Here is a 21,023-nt window from a genome sequence, read left to right as displayed (position 1 = left end):
AGGGGTTCACAGCATCAGTACCCCAAAGGGGTCTTGCTTCTTCCATAGCTTTTTCAAACATTGCTCTGACTCCCTCTCACTTCCAAGCTCACAACTTTTTCTTCTCCCTTCTAGCTCACATAACTCAACTTTCAACTCTGGCCTTCTCTCTTTCCAAGAGACATACGGGAGGCCCACCCATTTGCCCTGTGGCACAGAGCCACTCCCTTTGTCACCTTAACAACCCATACTTAGCGGGCCATTACCAGGCTTGCCTAGCTATTCCAGCAATTGAATCCATGCTGGATCCAGGAATTAGAAAGGTGGGGGTAGGCATTAGAAGAGTCTTGTCTTGCAGCCTACTCCCCCTTTAAACTTATAACAATATCTATATTCTGGTCTCAGCAAAATGCCTTCTGAGCTCTTACAAAATTCTCTCTCCCTCCCTCCCTCCCTCCCTCCCTCCCATAGCTGTCAACTTACAGATTTGAAAATAAGGGACCAACAGCCAAAATAAGGGACCTGCAGCCTCACCTGTTCCAGCCACTCCAGTCTTCCTGTCCTCCTGCAGTCTGGTCAAACTCATGCTGGTAGCTTTGAGAACAGTGTCCAACCAACTTTGTAACCAGAGGTTCAACTGAATAGAATCTGAATCACATGCACCACAAGGCCTATGCAGCCTCAGCTTAAGATGGCTCCCTGGCCTGGCTTTGCACTGCAAAGTTTGCAGCAGCACGTGCAACAAAATGGCGTCCAGCATTCAAAAACCTCCTCAGCTTGCATTAACTAGCCACACACAAGGCATGCAAGTTCCACCTCCCAGTCGTTCTTAGACTTCTTATTGGGTGAGCAACGCAGCCAAGCAACACCGTTGGAGCCTCCCTCCTCCCTGGCCGGCAGGGAGGGAGGGAGAGGAGCTGCTTCCTTTGAAATTTAAGGGACATCATTTAAGGGACATTTAAGGGACATCCACCAATAAGGGACAGCAGCGGGACATGGTGCTGGAATAAGGGACTGTCCCTTCAAATAAGGGACACTTGACAGCTATGCTCCCTCCCTCCCTCCCACCTTTCCTAATAGAAACATTTACCAGTATATATTTTAATAATCTATGGTGTGGAAATCCAGGCATCTATTTGTAGCACTGGGCATATATAATTTCTCTCTTGGCTAGGGTTGCAATGTGTATGTTTTTGAGGGATGTCATGGTGCAAGAAAGTATAGAGCAGTATGCTTTCATGTAATTCTTTGGCTTGAGAAAATTAATAGAACGTATATGAAAGTAATGAAAATTAACTATCAGTTTTTTTAAATGATCTAAAATTGAGTGTGTGTTTCTACCTGCGTGTGTGCATGCAAAAGACACCCCTCTTCCATCTCCTTTTCTGTCTCTTAAGCAATGGAAATGTCTTAAAACAGAACGTTGCACTTTGCTAAATTTGGATTTTACTGTCACCTATTAAATAATATAGCAACCATATAATGAGCTGTAAAAGACAAAGGGCTACTATTTCATGCAACTATAGAATTTAAACTTCTGCATCTTTGTGTCTGCCTAATTCATCTTACTTGGCAAAGCTGCCATTTTGTCCTGGTGAGGCACTACAAGTCTGAGACCAGAAGCCGGTTTTTGTCCCTGTCTCACAGTTATTAAAATGTTTGGCCAGCAGTTTGTGATTCTGTGCAAGACAGTAAAAATCCAGCAGGACTTTCAGAAGTCAGATTTAGTTTAAAGAAATTTCAATTGGTAAATGAAACTGGACTCCCAGTAAGAATTAAGGCTGCAACAATTCATGAATTAAAACAATACCCACAGTAGTGGGAATTCAGTTTGATAAAATAGTCCATTGTTGGTGGTTCTGTAGTTACAGACTGGGAGACTGGGGTTAGAAACCATAGTATTATTGGTAACAATATTGATAGTGATTAAAAGGGGCTTTGTTCCATATGACTGTAGGTAAGTGAGGCAGCCCTGCAGGCAGCAAAGGGGTAGAGGGCATACAGAGCTATTTGACCCATACAGATCATATTTTACTCCCTAAGCTAGCCCTCAGGTGCCATGGAAGACTACATCCCATCACCAGTTGTTGGTTTTTGTACATGGGATGGTGGAGGCTGCCATCTTGTTGCCTCAGGCAGCAAAAATGTCTTGGAACAGCCCTGATTAAAACAGCCAGATTTAATTTATGTCAGATATTGGAGGACTCAGCAAATACCTAAATTAAGAGAATGGTATGTAGAATTAAGGGATACAGCTGTCTTAAGTAAACTAACATGAGCATTATGGATGAAATAGGGAGTGTGTTATGAAAGTATGTTTGAAATGGAAAGGGGCTGCTTTATACAAGAATGTGAGACCAAATTACGTAGTAGGGTATCTGATTCAACTGTTATAGATATTTTTCCATTTGTGTGTGTGTGTGTGTGTGTGTGTGTGTGTGTGTAACATAATACAGTTTCTTTTATTGTAAGTTCCTTTAAAAAAAAAGTTTAATAATTCTAGTGCATTATGAACAACACAAAGTTCTCAAGCAGGGAAAGTCTGTAATGCAGAACACTGAACTGTATCCTCATTATAGGCCTTGAATGCAAACAGGCATGTATGTATAAATACATACAGAAATAGTATGGAGTCATTTGAGGATGGGTTGACATTCTATGAGCAGTTTTGCAAGTTTTAAATATTGTGGTGTCCTATGGGTACAATTGAAGAGGTAGTGGGGCTGTTTAAAAATCTAGCAGAGTTAGATTTATGCTTTGGGGTGGGAAAGGAGATCTGCTGGCTGAACCACTGACAAATCCATTGCTCTGCCATTTCACCATTGGCAGGCCAAGTGATGAAGTACAGCTTTTTATTTCTCTCTCTCTCTCTCTGTGACTTCTCATTAAAGGTGCCTTCACTTGACTTTCAAGTACCCCCACTCTTTCTCCTTCCACATATGGCACAAAAAAAGCTCGCCCCGTTTGGCACAGTCCATTCTCCCACTTGACACTCAGTAGAGCATTTTCAGTGGGGAGGCTGCTGCATGGTGGAGAAAAGCAGGGAAGTCAGCTTTTACCAGTTTCATTATTCACACTTAATTCTGGATCCAACCCTGTATTTATCAGATTCTTCATTTAGGGCCTCCTCTCAAGCAATCTTACCAAAATCCATTCTTAGCTAGTGACCCTACCTCAGGAGTATTGTGGTTTAAGGATTGTAGCATGCATGCAGTGGGGATCACAAGTAGTTGGAAATGGCTGTTTTTCTTCCAACTTTGTCTGTTGGACACATTAATTTTACGTAAGTCATTAGCAGCCCATTTTGAAAATCAAATTGTGCAGTTTCTTCATCTCACATTATACACCAAATTTGCTTCTGGCTTGCACCTAACTAACTAGACGCTGTAAGAACTTAAGAAGCTTCTTAAATTAAATTCCTTCTTCAAATAATTCTGTCACTCCCATTCTGGATCTGTTACTTTTAACTAATTCACTAATTGGCATTCTAACCAAGTGTCTTTAGGCTATGAGCTTTCAGCTGCGGAGTTTTTGTATTTATAGAGGCTGCATTTCACCTGATGCTCAATGACTTGTGGGCCTGGGGGGAGGGGGGGGGAGGAAACCAAGTTTAGACCTTTTCTAACTCCTTTCCTTTCCTTTGCAGGGTCAACCTGGTCCTCAAGTAAGTGTTAATCTTAAATTATTATGCATACTAGCAGAACTTACAGCAAAATGTAGCAGTGCATATTGTTCCTGTTGAGTATGCCAGACAGCTGTGCCTTCTTTCATGATGTTCCTTCACATTCTGCTCACCTCTGGCCTCCAGCAGACACTGTGGCCTCTAAGTATGCTCAGTATTCCCTGTTTGGGGCAAGAGCCGCTTTGTGGGAGATGGATCTTTTTGTGGTGGGGGGTGGGTTTCCTTGCAAGTTTCCTCTCCTCTTGCTTCTCAGTAACCCTGCATTGGCTACCAAGTTGCAGTAAGTCAGCCCCTGAGTTTGCTATTAGCTTATTACTTGTAATTTTAGTCTCATCGCCATCATCTTCCTTTATTGCAATAGCTATGGACCACATGGAACAAAAGTGATATTGCAAGTTTGGTCTGGATAGTTTAAAATTGCTATCATTACACAATACAGTAGGCCACATATATTTCCCAGAAGAAACAACTGGGGGCCCCCATATGCTTGAGTTCTATCAGCTGTTTGACCAGATGGTGCTTTTAACAATGTATTACTAAATAAAGCAGGTCTCTTAACTATGGCTTGGAACTTGGTCACAGAACTTTGAAGTTAGATAAAATATCTTAACAAATGTGTTGCGGGAGCTGGTTTGCATTAACTGCTTATTAATCACATGCTAATAATGCTGCTGTAATCCAGGAAGCCTTCAGTTACTTAGGATAACATTGGCCACTTTGATTAATTATATGCAAGCCTGGGACTGATGTCTGCTTTGTTTAAGAATAGCCCAACTTGGAGCATAATTAAATAAATGTGAATTCATCCAAAAAGAGAGAGAACGTCCTGGGTCAGACATGTAAAAGAAAAGCACTGGGGAATAAATTGTATGGAAGTTACAGGGCAGGGGAGGGGGGTGTTGAGGGGTTACCAGAAGGAGAATGGAGGAGTAGCAGGCAGTGATCAAAACCACATCAGGCTTTTGTTAAAATAAAACTGAAGTTCTCGTATGAGGTTTGACTCACGTTAACAACTTTCTTGAATCATGGCTTTGGCTAGCAGAGTTTCCTTCACCAGCTAATAAATTTTGAGAACTGTAGCCACATTCAAGCACTTAGCGGGACTTGTGCATTCCATTGGGTTCAGTAATGTTGTGTGGCTCACATAGAGGGCAAATGTTAGTCCACTATGATGACATAGTGGAGGCCCTTGAGTTCAGGTTTTTAATTATTACCATCTAAACACTTGTATGATTTTCTTTGAGAACGGATATTTATTTGTTAACTATCAATGCCTACTTTGGGTTTTTCTTTTCTTTAAAACAAACAAATAAAAGGAGCATGTTGGTTCTTTCACACAATGGGAGTTCTCTAACCTTAACAGAAGTATTATAATGAACATAGGAATCCACGCAATGGGGTGAGATCCCGTTGCCCTGTCCCAGTTTCTGCCAACCTAGCAGTTTGAAAGCACACCAGTGCAAATAGATACATAGATAGGTACCGCTGTGGCGGGAAGGTCAACAGCGTTTCCGTGCGCTCTGTCTTCTGTCACAGCATTCCGTTGCACCAGATTTAGTCGTGCTGACCACATGACCTGGAAAGTTGTCTTTGGAGAAACGCTGGCTTCCTCAGCCTGGAGCAAGATGAGTACCACACCCCATAGTCGCCTTTGACTGGACTTAGCTGTCAGGGATCCTTTACCTTTAGCTTTTTCCTATGCTAGTAACACAACCATTCCAATGCCAGTGGAAATTCTCCTCCTCCTCCTCTTCTTCTTCTTCTTCTTCTTCTTCTTCTTCTTCTTCTTCTTCTTCTAATTTGTAGACTGCCCTTCAGTTGAAGATCACAAGACAGTTCACAATGTAAAAATTCACAATCAGAACACAAAATACATAATAAAACAAAAGCAAAGCAGCAACCCCCTTCCATAAGCACATTTAAAAGACCATATAAATGTTCCCTGCATCTGTTTTGGATGGTGTGGCTGGTCTACATCAAAATATAGGAGTTTGTCACATCTGCTAATCAGTTTCATATCTCATGCAATTGATGTCATGCATTGATTGTAGTTTAAGTTTGCTCACCATATCCTACAAGGGAGCATATATTTATCCAGCTTTTAAAAGGGGCTAGGGTAACTGAGTTCTCTTCTTCCTGTGTCTCAGTCTGTATGTCTCTATGTCTCTTTCCCTCTCTCCCTCTGTCCCTAGTTGTATCCAAAAGGAACATTATGATATAGGACTGCAGAAATGCCCTCAAGCCCACATTCAGCCTTACAGAGAGCAAATTAAGTGTTTGTAAGGCTATGGAGAATGCCTGAAGAAATACCTGTCTAGTGGCTCCACCTATTTAAGGGGTGGGAGTAGGAACCAAAATCCAGTGACAGGAATAAAAATAATAAATGCACAATAATTGTGCATTGATTGTAGTTCTGGACCGCAACCTTCCTTGCTTCTTCCCTGATGTACTGTGTGAGATAGACCAACTGATACAAGACAAATTCGTGTGCTAATATTTGTTGAAAACAGGGCAACAGGATGGTAGAGCAGAAACTTAATTCTTCCACTGACAATTGTTTCTTTCCTAGTCTTGTTTTTATGGAGAGTTTCCTATATCTGTTCAACACATATAGAGAATGAAATTTGAACATGTAAAGGAAACTTCAGTGTCCATTTTCATCTTGAATCTTTTTTGTTATACTGTTTCCCTGACAACTGTCCCTTTAAAGCAAAGCAACTTTACAATAAATAATTAAAACCATTGAATTGTAGTTCTGGATTTAGGCTTTTGTTTAGTTTTTCACTATTTTGGTACAATAAAATGGTATATGTATTTCAAACTATAATATTTTCCATGAAATCTCCTGTTTCTGTTAAACTGCTGGCAGTGAAAAAGCAAAACAGTACTGTGGAATTTTTGCCAAAGTCTTTAAATGATATGGGTTTTTTTTTGTTTCTTGAAAAGGATTAGGTTTCTCTGTACGTACCTCCTCACCCCCTACCCCTTCATTTTTATGCTGAGGATACATTGTGAATGAATGGCATTTGAGCTTATTTAATGCAAATGCTTTATCCAAAAATTGTGTCAAAAAGCTTTAAGAATTTCCTTGTCCAGTATTTGAAATCACTCAATTTACCTCATCAAAACAGTTTCTGTACTAATTCACACAGCCATTGTGTTTTTATATACCACCTTGCCTATGCTAGTTAGCAGATGAAATGAAATAATATACATTAAAAGAAGAAAAAATATGCAACAATAGAACAAAACATTAGCAATAATAAATAGCAGTTTGCCACAGTGAAAACTTTGTACAGCAAAATTCCCTCCATTCATGAACATAATTCAACACAATAAAGCTGAGGTGCCAGGAATTAAAATTTTGAACACTTGACAACAGCGGAAATAGATAGATAGATGATAGAACAATCTTATGCCATACCATTCACTTGCTGAACAGGATTTAATTGCACCCAGACCTTGTGTACCGGCAGAACTCAGCATTTCTGCTTGTGAAAGACCAAACCAAACACTAGTGCAGCAACATCCTTTTGCCAGCATGAGGCTATTGCAGTGCAGGGGATAAAAATGGTTGTCATTCGGGTACAGAGGCGAAGGAGTAGCAGTTGTAGGGATCCTATGCTCCTAGCAATGGCCTATTTTTACACCTCTAAGAGAAGTTGCAAGTGAAAACACTCCTGTGGAACCAGATGGCTGCATCCCTTCCTTGCAACTCCTACCACAGTGGAGAATTCCAGTTTACTCAGGAGCCAATTCCACAGCTCACTACCAGAAGTACCGAAGCTGCAGCCAGAGACCACAGCTCCATTGCTCACATATTTCAAGATCTGTGACATGAGGGCACTCTGCCTTTATGTCTGTCCGGTATAACCTTGAGGAAGGAGCACTTTGCACAAACAGCCCGCCAACCAGTCACCAGGGAGAATAAAAAACAAAAGCTGGGCAGCTGAATAACACATCATCTCAGAATCCTTACAGGCTTCCTGCCACAGGACTTCTGACCTCAGCACCCACCAGGGATCTCAGCTGCACTTCTGCAAGGATAAAGCACTTCACAGAGGTAAGCAAGACAGGAAAAATTATCAGATGGGGGAATCCATGCTTCAGTTTGTGACATCTACACCTCCTCCATCCCCAAACAAAGGAGATGCAGAGAAGAGTTACCAAACACATCAATGTGCAGTTCTGGAGAAAGTGTGCATTAACTATGCAGTCTTTTCTCACTGAACACGGTAAGCTATGCAGAAAACACAGTTTTCAATAATGGGGTCAACAACCTCCTGAATTCAAATAAGATCCCAGCATGTACCAGTGAAGGCAATGGGAAGCACAGTCAACTCAGTGAATGCAAAGCTCTCTGTTTTCTACTGTTGCCACTGCTGGCCAAAAACATGTTTGTCTTTGCAGAATTGGAGTCAAGGAACATGAAGCAAAAGAAATAGGCATCCATTGCCAAAACCATTATTTAATGGATGATTATTATCTTGGTCAAATTGAGGTTGAGTTGAATGGTGTCGTGTCACTGATAGAAATCCTCTGTCAGTAGAATATGAGGAGGGAATTCATTCTTGGCTATTTCCCCATGCCCTCTCCAATCTGCTGCAGAGGGTTTGGGGACCTCTTGGATAAGATTTAGAAAGTGCAGGAGAGAGAGGGAATAGCTGAAAAAGCCTTCCCTTTCTGTTCTGCTGATGAAAGCTTTCTAATGGCTTCCACCCACTATCTCTCCCAGCTTATGAAACACCCATATAAAGGACTGCCAATGGGAAACTAGATTGCAATGTGTTGGAGCAGAAAGCCCTTAATCAGCCTTCCTCAGCCTGGGGTCCTCCAGATAAAACTCCCATGAGTCCAAGCACCATGGCCAATGGTCTGGAATGATCTAGTCCAACAACATCTGGAGGGTCACAGGTTGGCAGAGGCTGACCTGGATGATAGCACCCTCTCTCACTTCTTCATGCACCCCTCAATGAAAGTATTTTTGGTTTTTTGTGGGGGGGTTTTTTTGCAGCTGCTAGCCGTTACTCACTATTATTCCTATTTCTTCCTTATCCCTCTGCAGGTATTATTCAGTGTGAAGACAAAGATACTCATCACCTCCATGCCTGCTCAGCAGCATTGGAGCCCAGTAGGAAGCTGGTTTCCCCTCTCTGTTGGCCAGAACTTAGAATCATAAAATTGTAGAGTTGGAAGGGACCCCAAGGGTCATCTAGTTCAACAGTCTGTAATGCAGGAATCTCAGCTAAAGCATCCATGACAGATGGCCATCCAACCTCTGCTTAAAAAGCTCCAATGAAGGAGAGTCCACAATCTCCCAAGGGAGACCGTTCCAATGCTGAACAGGTCTTACAGTCAGAAAGTTCTTTCTCCATAACTGATGCTGTTGAATAAAAGATCGACTGTTTCAGCTAAGCTTTGGTCTCATAGTGATTAATGTCCATTTCTGCAGTTCAGGAAGGCTGAAACTTGGGAAGAGAGCTGTTGCTTCAGCAATGAACTAGGTCACACTGGGAGCTGGAGGCTCCACGTCTTCCTGGCTCTTGATAAGGCCTTGATCTGGACAGGTTCTTCCATGTGCTTCCTTCTCTTTCGGAGTAGTCTGACATTTATTATATTATTATTTGTTAAATTTCTATACTCCCCTTCATCCAGGAATCACAGGGTGGTTTGCAGTATAAAAGCACAAAAAATACATACAGTAGTAACGAATAAAAATGCATGTAGCTGTTCACTTCAGCAGCTCTGAAATTCCTGCCTAGCTTACCATATTTTCTGCTCGTCTGAGAGCTGGCCAACAACTCAGGCATCTGGTTTGGTGACCTCCAGTCCTGACACAGTAATGTCTGGATGCAACAGCCCTTCAGGGTTTTTGTTGGGCAGGGTTTTTGCCCCGGGGTGTGGAAATCCTCTCTTTAAAGCTGAAGTGCAACAAACAGCCATTCGGGTTTTCCAGTTTGCTGACTGCTCCAATTCTGTTTTAAAGAGAGGGTTTTCATGGGGACAGCTCTGGAGCTTAAAACAAAAAAGAGCACTTGGACATGAAGCTTTAACATGCAAGCTGTGCCTGGAAGGCACAAAGGAAGGGGAAGTGTGGATAAGCCCCTAGTTTGCTTTTGCAAACATTTGTGGCAGATTGTATCATTTGGCATCATATAATGAAACAGAATAATACATATTATACTCAAACCATTGTGGTAATAGACTTTAGGAGTTTCTTGCCACATAAATGATATAATGTATATAAATATGTATGGAATGCCATGGTCTTCTGTACAGGACATTGGCATAATTTCTAGGGAAGGTTGAATCCCAGCATCTCACATTTATAAATTAAACCGTACTATATGGCATAGGTCCTTGAAATTCTCACAAGACTGCGGGATGTACTTAACTTTCCAATGGAAACCAACTAGGGTTTCAAAATGCTTAACTTTAGCTGGATTGCACCCAGCATTTGTAGATTTACATTTCACTTATATTGTGTTTGAGGCTGCAACACAAGTAGGTGATAAATTTGCAGGCTTGTGAGCTTATGAGGGTGGGTGGAAAGAAAGGAATGACAGATCCTCAAGAGTAATTTTAAAACCACATATTCCTTTGAAAAGTTCAAAATGTCATCATATTCTATAGGTAATATTTTGACAACCAAATACTTCAGACCAGCATCTCAATTATTGGTATTTCCAATGAAAACAAATTGTCACATGGACATGGGAAGTGGGGTGGGGGTAGGGGAATCCTACGCTTTGGTTGCGTTTTATATTACCATCTCAGAAATTCTGTCTCTTGGGAAATATTTTACAAAGCTATTGCTTCATATCAATATTTTACTGCTACTATTCGCCTACAGACCAGTTATGACTTGGGGATGCAAACCATCACCTCTTTTACAATCAAATTTTATAGTGGTATTTGTGGATATTGCAAGAGGAAACCATTTCTGGTTTTTTGTTTTGTTTTTTAAAAAACATTCTTAAAAGAATATAAAGTCATAGCAGAGTTCATAAGTGATATAAATGTTAACTTCAGGGAACAAAAATATTCTCTGAAGTAGGAAACTATACAAAGGGAAGTTGCTGCAGTTTGGTGCACAGAGAACAATACATCTCTTTGTCTTAATACACTAAAATGCAAAAAAATACAGTAGTGGAAAAGTATATTGCTTGCAGAAAGACTACAAGCACAAGGCAGTGCTGAGTATAGTGTAATTTCTAAGATATTTTATTTTATTTGTATACCACCCTTCATCTGTCTTACCTAGTGCCATTGAGTAAATTCAGGGCAAATAAATGTTTCAAATCAGAGGAGATTTCTTGTGGCACTAGCATTATTTGGTGGTGCTAGTACATTAAGTAAAGATTTCCTATAGTCATAATCATATGGATACTGATGGCACTTTCCTGAGCATATGGAGAATGAATATCACCTGTTTAAAGCCCTCGTCAATAACTAATGACTTTTTTTCTTAACTGAACAAGGGCCATGGTGCCAGCAACACTGGCTCTTTCCACCTGCTCCCTTAGGAGCCAGGATATCAGTGTGGGCATAAGCAGAGAGTCTTCCCAAAGGCAAAAGTCTGAAATTCTGTTGCTGTGCATACTTTGAAGAGGAGGTTAAATTGAGCATTAAAGTCAAGCGATTTCTATCTTGGGATAAGTGAAAATAAGCTTAGAAACTTCTCTGTCACTAGTGTGATAGAACTTGATTGATATCTTCTCTTCTCAGTTAAACGAGTGTTGAAGTTGTTAAATCTTCATCTCTTTCTTTTTCATCCCCTTTCCAGTCCTTTCCAAATGCCCTTCTTGAAATGGTATGTGTATGAAATTAGCCTGATCTAATTCCTCTCTTTATGTACTGTTACAGATGCGCTCTCATCTCTCTCATTGCTTACTTACCCCCTACCATTTTATCTTTGGTTGTTGTATCTGGATACAAACAATAGATAATAGTAACTTTAATTATAGAACATGTATGAAGAACATCTGACCTGTAGACCATATGAGACCAGCGAGGGTTCCTTTTTAAAAAAAATAATAATTAAATTTTATTAAATACAAAAAAGAACAAGATACAAATAACCAAAGGAAAGAAAAGAAAAAAAAAAGATAAAGAAGACTTCCTTTGCTTGGAATCATGGGCCAATGGAATTCCACAATAATTTTGGCTACAGGTCTGTTAGTTGCTCTGGCAAGTCAGCTGCCTTCTCATCTGAAGGCCTCCATGACCATTTTTCACATTGATCTAAATCTTCAAATAGCTTTGAGATATCCCAAGGATGCAAGTTTCTCTTAAGAATATGACAGCACTGCAAATGAGTGCTGTTATAGTAGGCAAGTACAAGCTCTATCTGATAGTATCATTTAGCCCCAAAGCCCCATTCCTTACGAATATTAGTATTTTTGTATCATTGAAAATCACATAAGGCATTTTTCTTTTGGTGATTGCAATAGAAAGGAAGAAAGTAATTAGCTACAAGCATTGTGTAGTTTCAGTCCCAATTGACTGGGATCCTCCACGAGACCCGTCCAAAAAGCATTGCCCTCGTTCTCAATTGTCTCTGAATTATTTATGCTTGGTAATGTCTAGTCCAATCTGGTTGGCTTTGTAGTTTCTTTGCCATCCTATCTACAGTGTTGTCATCCTGTTCATTGTGTGATTCCTGGTTGGCTGGGATCTCCCAAGCAGCAGGAAAACATTCTGATAATTTAGTCTCACAATTCAGGGTTTTCTCAGGAACCCATCAACCACCACTCCTTTCAGCATGGGCACTGAAAGAGGAGAGCCTTCAGTGCAAACTTTTTTTTAGTAAAGGTTCCTCATGATCTGACTTGTAGATGTTGAATAAACAGAACCTAGTCACCAGGAGCTTATCTTAAAATCAGCGAGAACAATGAGATATTTAAAATAACAAGGGCTTATGTCTCAGTATAGGCAGGAAATAATAAGGGTTCAGCTTTGGAAAAAGCAATCAATAAATACATCTGGAAAATTGCACAGAATCTTAAAATTAAAAACTGTGGAAAGAAACCTGGAAAACATTTGTGCAGAGAAACATTGATAGCAGATAGAGGGACAGTAATATTTCAGTCTGGTAATGCAAAAGGATCCCACAATGGAGAAGGGAGCAATTATCATGCTGTATGGTACTCTCTTTCAACTCTGCTTCGAGTTTTACTATCCATGTTCAGCTCTTAACATTTTGCATATGAAGAAAAACTGAGAGGCTGGCTCAGTGGCTGCAGTGTATCTTCATGCGATCCATATATTGTACTGGATCTCATGAACTTACAACACAGCAAGCTTACAGCTGCGTGAGGGGCTGTACATGGAGGCAACCCAAGGCCATTACTATGAAAAAGCAGTAAGTTTGCACTCGTCCTTAGATTTTCTAATCAAAGGTTCATTCCATCTTCTTTTTTAAAGTTTCTTAATTACCTGGTGAATAAAGTTATGCAATCCAAATATTTGTATAGTTAACTTTAATACATTGTCTCTGCTTGATGAGCAATTACGTTCTCCAGTTTGTACGTGGACATAGATTTCTAGCTGAGACCTAACTGATGTTCAGTTGTATGACACTAAAATCTCTTTTGTTAATCATATTATGGTTATTAATTACAAAATTACAAATCACACATGAACACTTCCTCCCCCTCCCTCCTCCCTCTCTTTTTGGGGGCCTTGAACAAGGTTCAACTTGAGATTTACCATTGTTATCATTCCTAGATACTTAGATGTGTATTCACTTTCTTCTCCTTTCTAACATGTAATATTCAGTATCCCCATTTTACCAGTGCCATTTTTTCAATTTGTATCCTAACCTCGAAAGCTTTTGCAATTCCTCCTATGAACTATCTTCCAGTTCAATATTGACACCATCAGCTCCTTCATCCAAGACATTCGTTGAAATGCCATATTTCCATTAACATTGTTATGCACCCATTTTATTTTAGCTTTTTCCAGCCAATAATTCCATCTTCACCTCCATATGTAAGCCACAATATATCTCCACTTGTCACCTCAGAACTGGTTTCTCTAGCAAAAATGGAAAGCTGGTTGCAAGTGAGCAACTTATTTATCTGTTGTTTGGCCTAATGTTTATTTCTTATTATTTTCCCAACTTTACAAAGATAAGTGTGTGTGTGTGTGTGTGTGTGTGTGTGTGTGTGTGTGTGTGTGTATAAAAGTGATATAGTTTATTATATAGTTTATTGGTTGTTTTATAACAACCTTAATCTCTTCTACCTTGAAACTTTGGAGTATGTAAAGGTACATTCTTTTGAAAACAGAAATATAAGATAATTGAGTTAACATCTGATTAAAGCAGTTAAAATGTCACTGATATCCAAGCTCTTTGGGAGCAATCCTGTTAGCAAAGTGCACCCATATGGAGTTTCCCCCTAGCTGCTAGTACATCTCTTCCTTCCCCGCCAGGCTTCCTTTGAGTCAGGTTGCATCACAGCCAGCATGTTCAACCCCAAAGTCCTTCCATGGATCCCACTGGGAGCATCTTATCCTTCCTCAGGTTTCCTCCACCTTCTCTTATGGGTAGCAATTACTTGTGAGTGCCTAAGAATCTTGAGCTGCTGGGTGCCACTAGGGGATGCAGATGGAAGCTTCTCAACCAAGCTCCTAAAAGTTAGAGGTCAAATAAAAAGGCACAATAGACCTTTGACATGGAGCAGTTCCATAGCTGTTGGGAAGTCACTGGGAATGCTGTCTATCAATTTTTGTGGCGTTTTTACTTTTTGAAATATGGCAACCCTACCCAAATGTGTTGTATGTGCCTTTGTTTGGTGCACAGTTGGTAGATACAGGAAGCTTCATCTAGAAATGACACATGGATGTAGGTGTCAGGGCAGGAGTCAGGCGCAGGCCAGTAAGCAAGAAGCAGACTTCCCAGTAAGTCTTGCCCCTATCAGTTGCCAAGACTGATGGCAGGTCCCCACATTCAATCCCCTCTAAGGCTCATTCTCTGGGGGTTGTTTCCTAAGCAGTTTCAAACTGCATATGGGCATCTCTAATCTCTGTTCTGTTCTATCCATCACACTTTGTGTCCTTAGAGACAAGGGTAGAGAGGAGCTTGTCACATTAGGAGAGGCAGACTCCCTGTATTGCCCCCTCTCCTCTGCTTCTGCCTTGGAGTCTGAATTGCTCTCTAGCACAGGTTCTTTCTGCTCACTAAACCCTGCTGCCTCTGCCTCATCTGGTACCTCCCCCTTTCTCCTTCTGATCTCTCCCCTTTGTCCCACCACCAGTCTCCAGACTCTGAGCCTTCCTCCTCTGAGGTTTCCCTTGGGGATTCTCTGACTGCTGCCTCCCAGTGGCGTGGCGTGGGGGGTGCAGGGGGCCCCGGCTGCACCGGGCGCAACATCTGGGGGGGCGCGCTCGCACTCGCAGCTCTCTGCCCCTACCTGGCTCACTCACTCTCTCTCACTTTAATTACATCAGTATTTTCATAACAAACAATACATGTGCTTAGGGGGTAAGGGTTTCTTTAACTAATCTAGTGGAAGAGACTCTAGTGCTAAAATCCATGGGTTAGGGGGCACAAATTACTTGCCTTGCCCCGGGTGCTGACAACCCACGCTACGCCAATGCTGCCTCTCACCACTCCTCATCACCTAGTCAATCCCTGACAGTAGAAGAAGGCAAAATATATTTTATACTCTGCTCGAACCTTGCCTCTGTGCTGTGAATTTGAAGCCGGGAAGTGTATTTAACACTGGAGGACCCTGTTTTGCATTTACACAATTGTAAACTCCCTTGTAGTTGAAACATTATTCCAGCATCTGTGTCCTGGCTCCCACCCAAACCACACAGATGGGGGCTCCTGAAAGTAAGAAAGAGATTATTATTCAGGCAAGTGCTGGTACAGGTGCGGCAGCTGACAAAGACCTCAGGAGTCACAATTCAAGAATTCAGGAGCAGGGAGAGAAGTTCAGAACTGGCCAGAAGTGGCAAAGATGCAACAAGAAGTTTCCTGACCACCCTACTGAGAATTTAAAGATTTTCATGGCCCACTCAGTTGCTAGACACTCCTGCCTTGTGGGAATGTGGAGGTTGCATGCATGTGCTTTGTCAAGGTGGGTGGGTCTGCAAAGGTGGCATCTGGTTCTAGGCAATGATACTCCTGTTCAGCCTCAACTGCCTCTTGCTCAGCCTTGCCTCCTCATCTGTTGAAAGCCCTCCCAGCCTCCAATGAGCAACTCTGCTTTGCAGGAAGGGCAGGGGGCAGACTCAGCACCCCTGCTCCCTCCTCCAAGGCAGCTGAAGTCAGGGAGGAGGGGAGATTCCCCCACTCCAACCCAGGTTCCTACAGTGCAGTCCTCCCCTCTCCTCCTCCTGAATCAGAACCTGCCAACCTAAGCCTGATTTCAAGAGCACTGAAGGGCTCATGACAGTCTAAACAGAACTGATGTCGATCATCAGATCCGAAGTCGAATCTCCTTGCACCACTGGGATGGGAACCAGAGAATTGGTGACATGAAAGCTCAGCTTTTCAAATTTAGGCTAAAATAATTAAATATTCTTTTGTGAACTTCAGCTTCCCTAAAGTGAGTAAGTGAAAGCATGTGCGGGTAAAGAAAACGTTAAGCTCTCACAAAGGATTTAATTGCTTCCACTTGCAGGAGGTGCTGTTTTCCTATGTTTAATTTTGCATTGTGTTAGGAAAGGCGCATTCTTCCCTCATCCCGGCAATCTTAAAAGCCTTAAATTCCATTTGACTTGATCAGTCGTCTTTTTAAGCCTCCTCCTCCTCTTCTCTGCTCCTATTTTCCTTCCAGTTCTGGGCTGCTTTAATTGCTTCCATATGGTTGAGTCTTGTGATTAGCATCAAGCTTCCCGTGCCCAACAGACTCCCTCAACGCAGCTCAGTCAAACATTCATACCTATTGAAGAAAATGCTCAGTAATAAAGATATCATCACAAGGATACCCTTAAAAAAAGGGAAGCAATCTTTTTCCATGGCTGTGACCTGATAAGTGGGGCTGACTGAGAAATTCGGCAGCCTCTATTTGGTTCACTCTCCCCCCTGCCCATTTCCTCCCACTTCACTTCATGGTCCCTTTAATCTTCAGTGCAGAATGAAAGGTGTGAAGTTATAAATCCGTTTATAGCTGTTGCTCACTTTCCAAGCTTAGCAGAGTTTGACATTGTAATAAACACTGGTCTTCTGTGGAAAGGTGGGACAGAGTACTTTGATAAAAAAATTTTTTTTTTACATAGTCTCAGCTTCTTCTATTATAAATTCTAAGGCAGACGTTTTATTCCTTTCAGACTGGTTGTATGTGTGGGGTTCATTCTCTCTCTCTTTCTCTCTTGTACAGCTTTGTGGCTGGTTGATTTATTGTTCTGCTTCCTGAATTTCAATGCAGTCATTTCTGGTGACTGCCATGAATATATATTAACAATAATACTATACCCTAGTCAATTGAACTTCCTCCTTCTATTGAATCCTATCAGCATACTTTCCAGTATCTGACAAAGGGAAATAGGTATATATGTTTAAGATTAAGTGAACAAGTGGTTTGTATAATGGCAGGGAGCAACCAAATGAGTTAACCCCTTCCACAGGGTCAAGTAACTGGGCCTGTCAAAGACTTGGTGAGGTATTAACTTGTAAACAAGCTTCTTTTATTCACACACAACCCAATATCACATTGACATTTAGCTATCAACCTAAAACAGGTGACTAAATGAAGATTGTGGTCCACTGGGTGGTTCTTAGCTGGCCACCAACTGATTGCTGGTTGCTGAGATGTCTGAGGGAGGACCATAGCTCAGTGGCAGAACATCTGTTTTGTAGGCAGAAGGTCCCAGGTTCAGTCCCCCAATTAAGGCTGAGAATATATCCTGCCTGAAACCCTGGAGAGCTGCTGTCTGTGTAGACAATACTGAGCTAGATAGACCAGTGGGTCTGACTCAGTATAAAGCAACTCCATTGAAGACTCTTTTGAAACTTCACAGGAGGCAGTGATGGTCACCAACTTAGATGGTTTTAAAATTTGATTTGGCAAATTGATGGAGGAGAGGTTTGTCAATGGCTCCTAGTCATGATGGCTATTTTCTACCTCCACAGTTGGAGGCAGCAATGCTTCTGAATATTAGTTGCTGGAAACCACAGGAAAGGAGGATATTCTTGTGTTGACATCCTGCTTGCTGGTCTCCCGCAGACATCTGGCTGGCCATTGTGAGAACAAGGATACTGGGCTGGATGGGTCATTGGCATGATCCAGCAGGCTGTTCTTATGTTCTTTAGAGTTACTCAAGTGGAAGTAGAGGAAGCAGTACTGAGAGAGAGAAATGGAAGCTTTACTGCAGAACCACCGTGAACTTTTAAGAGCATTTGCAGTTTTAATCCTTGGCATTCCGTAGCTTATAGTCTAATGCTTTTCTTAAAACATAGCCAAATTCAATAAAGTCAAAACCACACCACTTAAGTTTCAGAGCTCTCATAACAGACAACAGAGAAAATAATATTCCAAGAAGCACAACAATGTGGTCATTCCACTCCCAAGACTTTCTGTATCACTTCTCATGATTCAGCACATTTCTCTGCTGATAAGTGTTTGTGGGACCACGATAAACTTGGACCGTGAAACCAAATTGTTATGACAAGATGGCTACTTTTTTGTGAGCCCGAAGTGTGATGGAATTAAAACTAATGATTCTACTAGTTTTTGTTTCTAACCAGATTAAACTGTTTTCCATATTTAAAAAAACAAGTCCACTATGATGTTATCTTCTAGTGAGATGCCCACTATGCAGGGTTCAGACTCGCTTCTTCAGCTAATTTGCTCAGCTATACTCAGTATTTTTTATCACCAAAATAGGTGATAAAAAATATTTCAAATCTCTCTTGGGAGCTTGTGGACTCTCCTTCCTTGGAGGCTTTTAAACAAAAGTTGGATGGCTATCTGTCATGGATGCTTTAGCTGAGATTCCTGCATTGCAGGAGGTTGACTAGATGACCCTTGGGGTCCCTTCCAAGTCTACAATTATATGATTCTATATAGAGGTGCCACAGTACTGATGTCTTCAACTCAGATTTGGTTTATGACAGGAATGGGAACCTCTGGCCTGCAGGCCAAATCTGGCTTGCCACAAGTCTCAATTTGGCCATGAAGAGGTTTTCTTCACATCCACTTGCCCCACACCTAATGTCAGATGTGAGGCAGGCAGAAATGTAGCTGGAACAGTTGCATGACTCAGTTCTCCATGGGCAGGGGTCTGCAACCTTTAAGACAAAAAGAGCCACTTGGACCCGTTTCCGAAGAAAAAAAACCTGGGAGCCGCAAAACCATTGCATGCGCGCCGCTGCCCTCCGATCTGACAGCGGGCGGGAAGGTGACGTCGGGACAGTGCGTGACTAATGCACGCACCACCCCCATGTGACGTCACAGCCAGTACAGCGCCCGCCACAGTGGGGAGTGTCAGGGCGCACAATGCGCCTCCTCCCCTCGCTAGTATCCGCCCCGGTGCCACGGCAAAGGTGTAAAAGAGCCACATGCGGCTCCGGAGCCGCGGGTTGCTGACCCCTGTCCATGGGGAACTCAATTGCACAGCTAATCCCTGCAGCAGTAAGACTAGAAGTCTCTACCACCTGATAGATGGTGACTTCAAAGCTGCTTATAAATGGCACTTCAAAGCACTGTGCAGGGTTCCTTGCAATCTTTGTATGGTGCTTGGAAGTCCTGATGATTATCTCCTGACCCCTCTCACACATCATATTTAGCCTGCAAGGGGTAAAATAATCAGATTAAATTCCCCAACCCTAGTTTATGATACCTTTCATCCTTCAGTAATTACAATCTTGTAATCAATCAATCAATCAATCAATCAATCAATCAATCAAGACCAAAGAGGTTGTTTCTCAGAAAAGATATTGCAAACATATCTGGAAGTTAAATGGAGTGGATATATCAAGTACATTTTTTCAGGTTTGGGGGAGGTATTTTTTCAGATAGGAAGCTGGACACTTCTTAAAAAGCAGGAAGTGGCAAAAACAGAATAGGGTTTTGCTTTTGTTTTGTATTTCTATAGAACGAGGGATGTACCAGCATTGGAACTGTACAATGGCAAACTTATTCCTCAACTTCTGCATGGGCTCCAGGTGTGGATCTCTGGGAATTTACACCCTTTGGATGTTATTCAGAATGAAGGCACACAATCATTGCTGTTACTTGTCCCATTGATTTATGTAGAGCTATGTTGACCATAACAGCAATACAAATAGTGGCATTTGACTAAAAATGATATTTAGTAAGCCTTGCTGCACTCTTAGAGTAGCCTTTGAGGAAATGAACACTCTTGGAAGGGGTTTGTTTCATCTCTTAGTTCAGGCATTTCTGAACGAAGTTCTGAGATAGCTTTTACCAAAAGCTTTTGAAACAGATATTGTCTGATATATCCCTTCAAATGGACAGAGCAACTGTATCAGTTTCTAAATAGCACCATTGTATGAGAATTTCCCTTACATTCCTGTTGTACTACCTTGTTATTTTAAGAATTTGCAGAAACGGAGAGACATGATAGCTTTTACTAAAGCCCAGTTAAATCTGATGCTCTCAGCTGTCTTAAGAAAGGTTCAGAAATATCCCATATTCTGAACGTACCTGTTCTTGTGGTTTAAACTGAGTTGAAGACCTCATACATGTGATTATATATTGATTGTTGTCTGTTCTGAGAAAATATTACTTGGGACAAATTTTGGTGAGAGATGTGGAGAGGTCTGACCATGCATCTGTAATTTATTTACTGGGTGGACAGGGTAAATATGCAACAGTGAAGACTGCACATTTTCTATCTGTAGTAACTGATAGGAGGAGAAAATGCTGAGGAGAAAAAGTGAGAATGTTGTGTCTTGTCAGGGAAATTTCACACATTAAGTATTTATATGTTATATAATTTTATTAAGATTTGCATACATTCATTTCATTTTAACATTTGTTAAAGGAGGAACAACAATTTTCAAGGGGGCATGTTGTCATCTGCTAGGGAAATTAAATTTATATTACCCTATTAAATGTATGGCTGATGACTAGATTTAAGAAACCTGAATCTGATCTACTTGATTGACATAACTTGGACAGCTCTGACATCACACCATTGGAAAAAAATCTAATTTTTACTCAGAGTAAGCCTATTGAAATGAATGGACCTAAGATAGTCATGTTCATTAACTTCATTGAGACTACTCTGTGTGAATCTTAGTGGAATACTACCCAATTTATGGTTATTTGTTAGCGGCTCTATAACACTTCTGAGTTGGTCTGTAATGTTGCTGGCCTAGTTTGTGGTTCATTTGCAACTTAGGCTAAGCATCCTTCAGAGCCAGTTGAACGGACATAGCTGG

At 41.4% G+C, this 21,023-nt stretch overlaps 1 protein-coding gene across 1 annotated transcript in view; it reads left to right on the top strand.

Moving 5' to 3' along the window:
- COL25A1 (collagen type XXV alpha 1 chain) overlaps nt 1-21,023 on the top strand; it is a 309,311-nt gene that overhangs the window by 170,252 nt on the left and 118,036 nt on the right. The window contains exon 5 of the mRNA XM_083459390.1: nt 3,626-3,643. Coding sequence (XP_083315516.1) covers nt 3,626-3,643 — 18 coding nt within the window. The remainder of the gene's footprint in view (nt 1-3,625; nt 3,644-21,023) is intronic.

The sequence above is a fragment of the Podarcis liolepis genome (assembly GCF_965112155.1).
Source record: "Podarcis liolepis genome assembly, chromosome: 9".
Classification (NCBI taxonomy): domain Eukaryota; kingdom Metazoa; phylum Chordata; class Lepidosauria; order Squamata; family Lacertidae; genus Podarcis; species Podarcis liolepis.
Note: the sequence above shows the minus strand (reverse complement) of the source record. Positions and strands in the feature narration are given on the sequence as shown.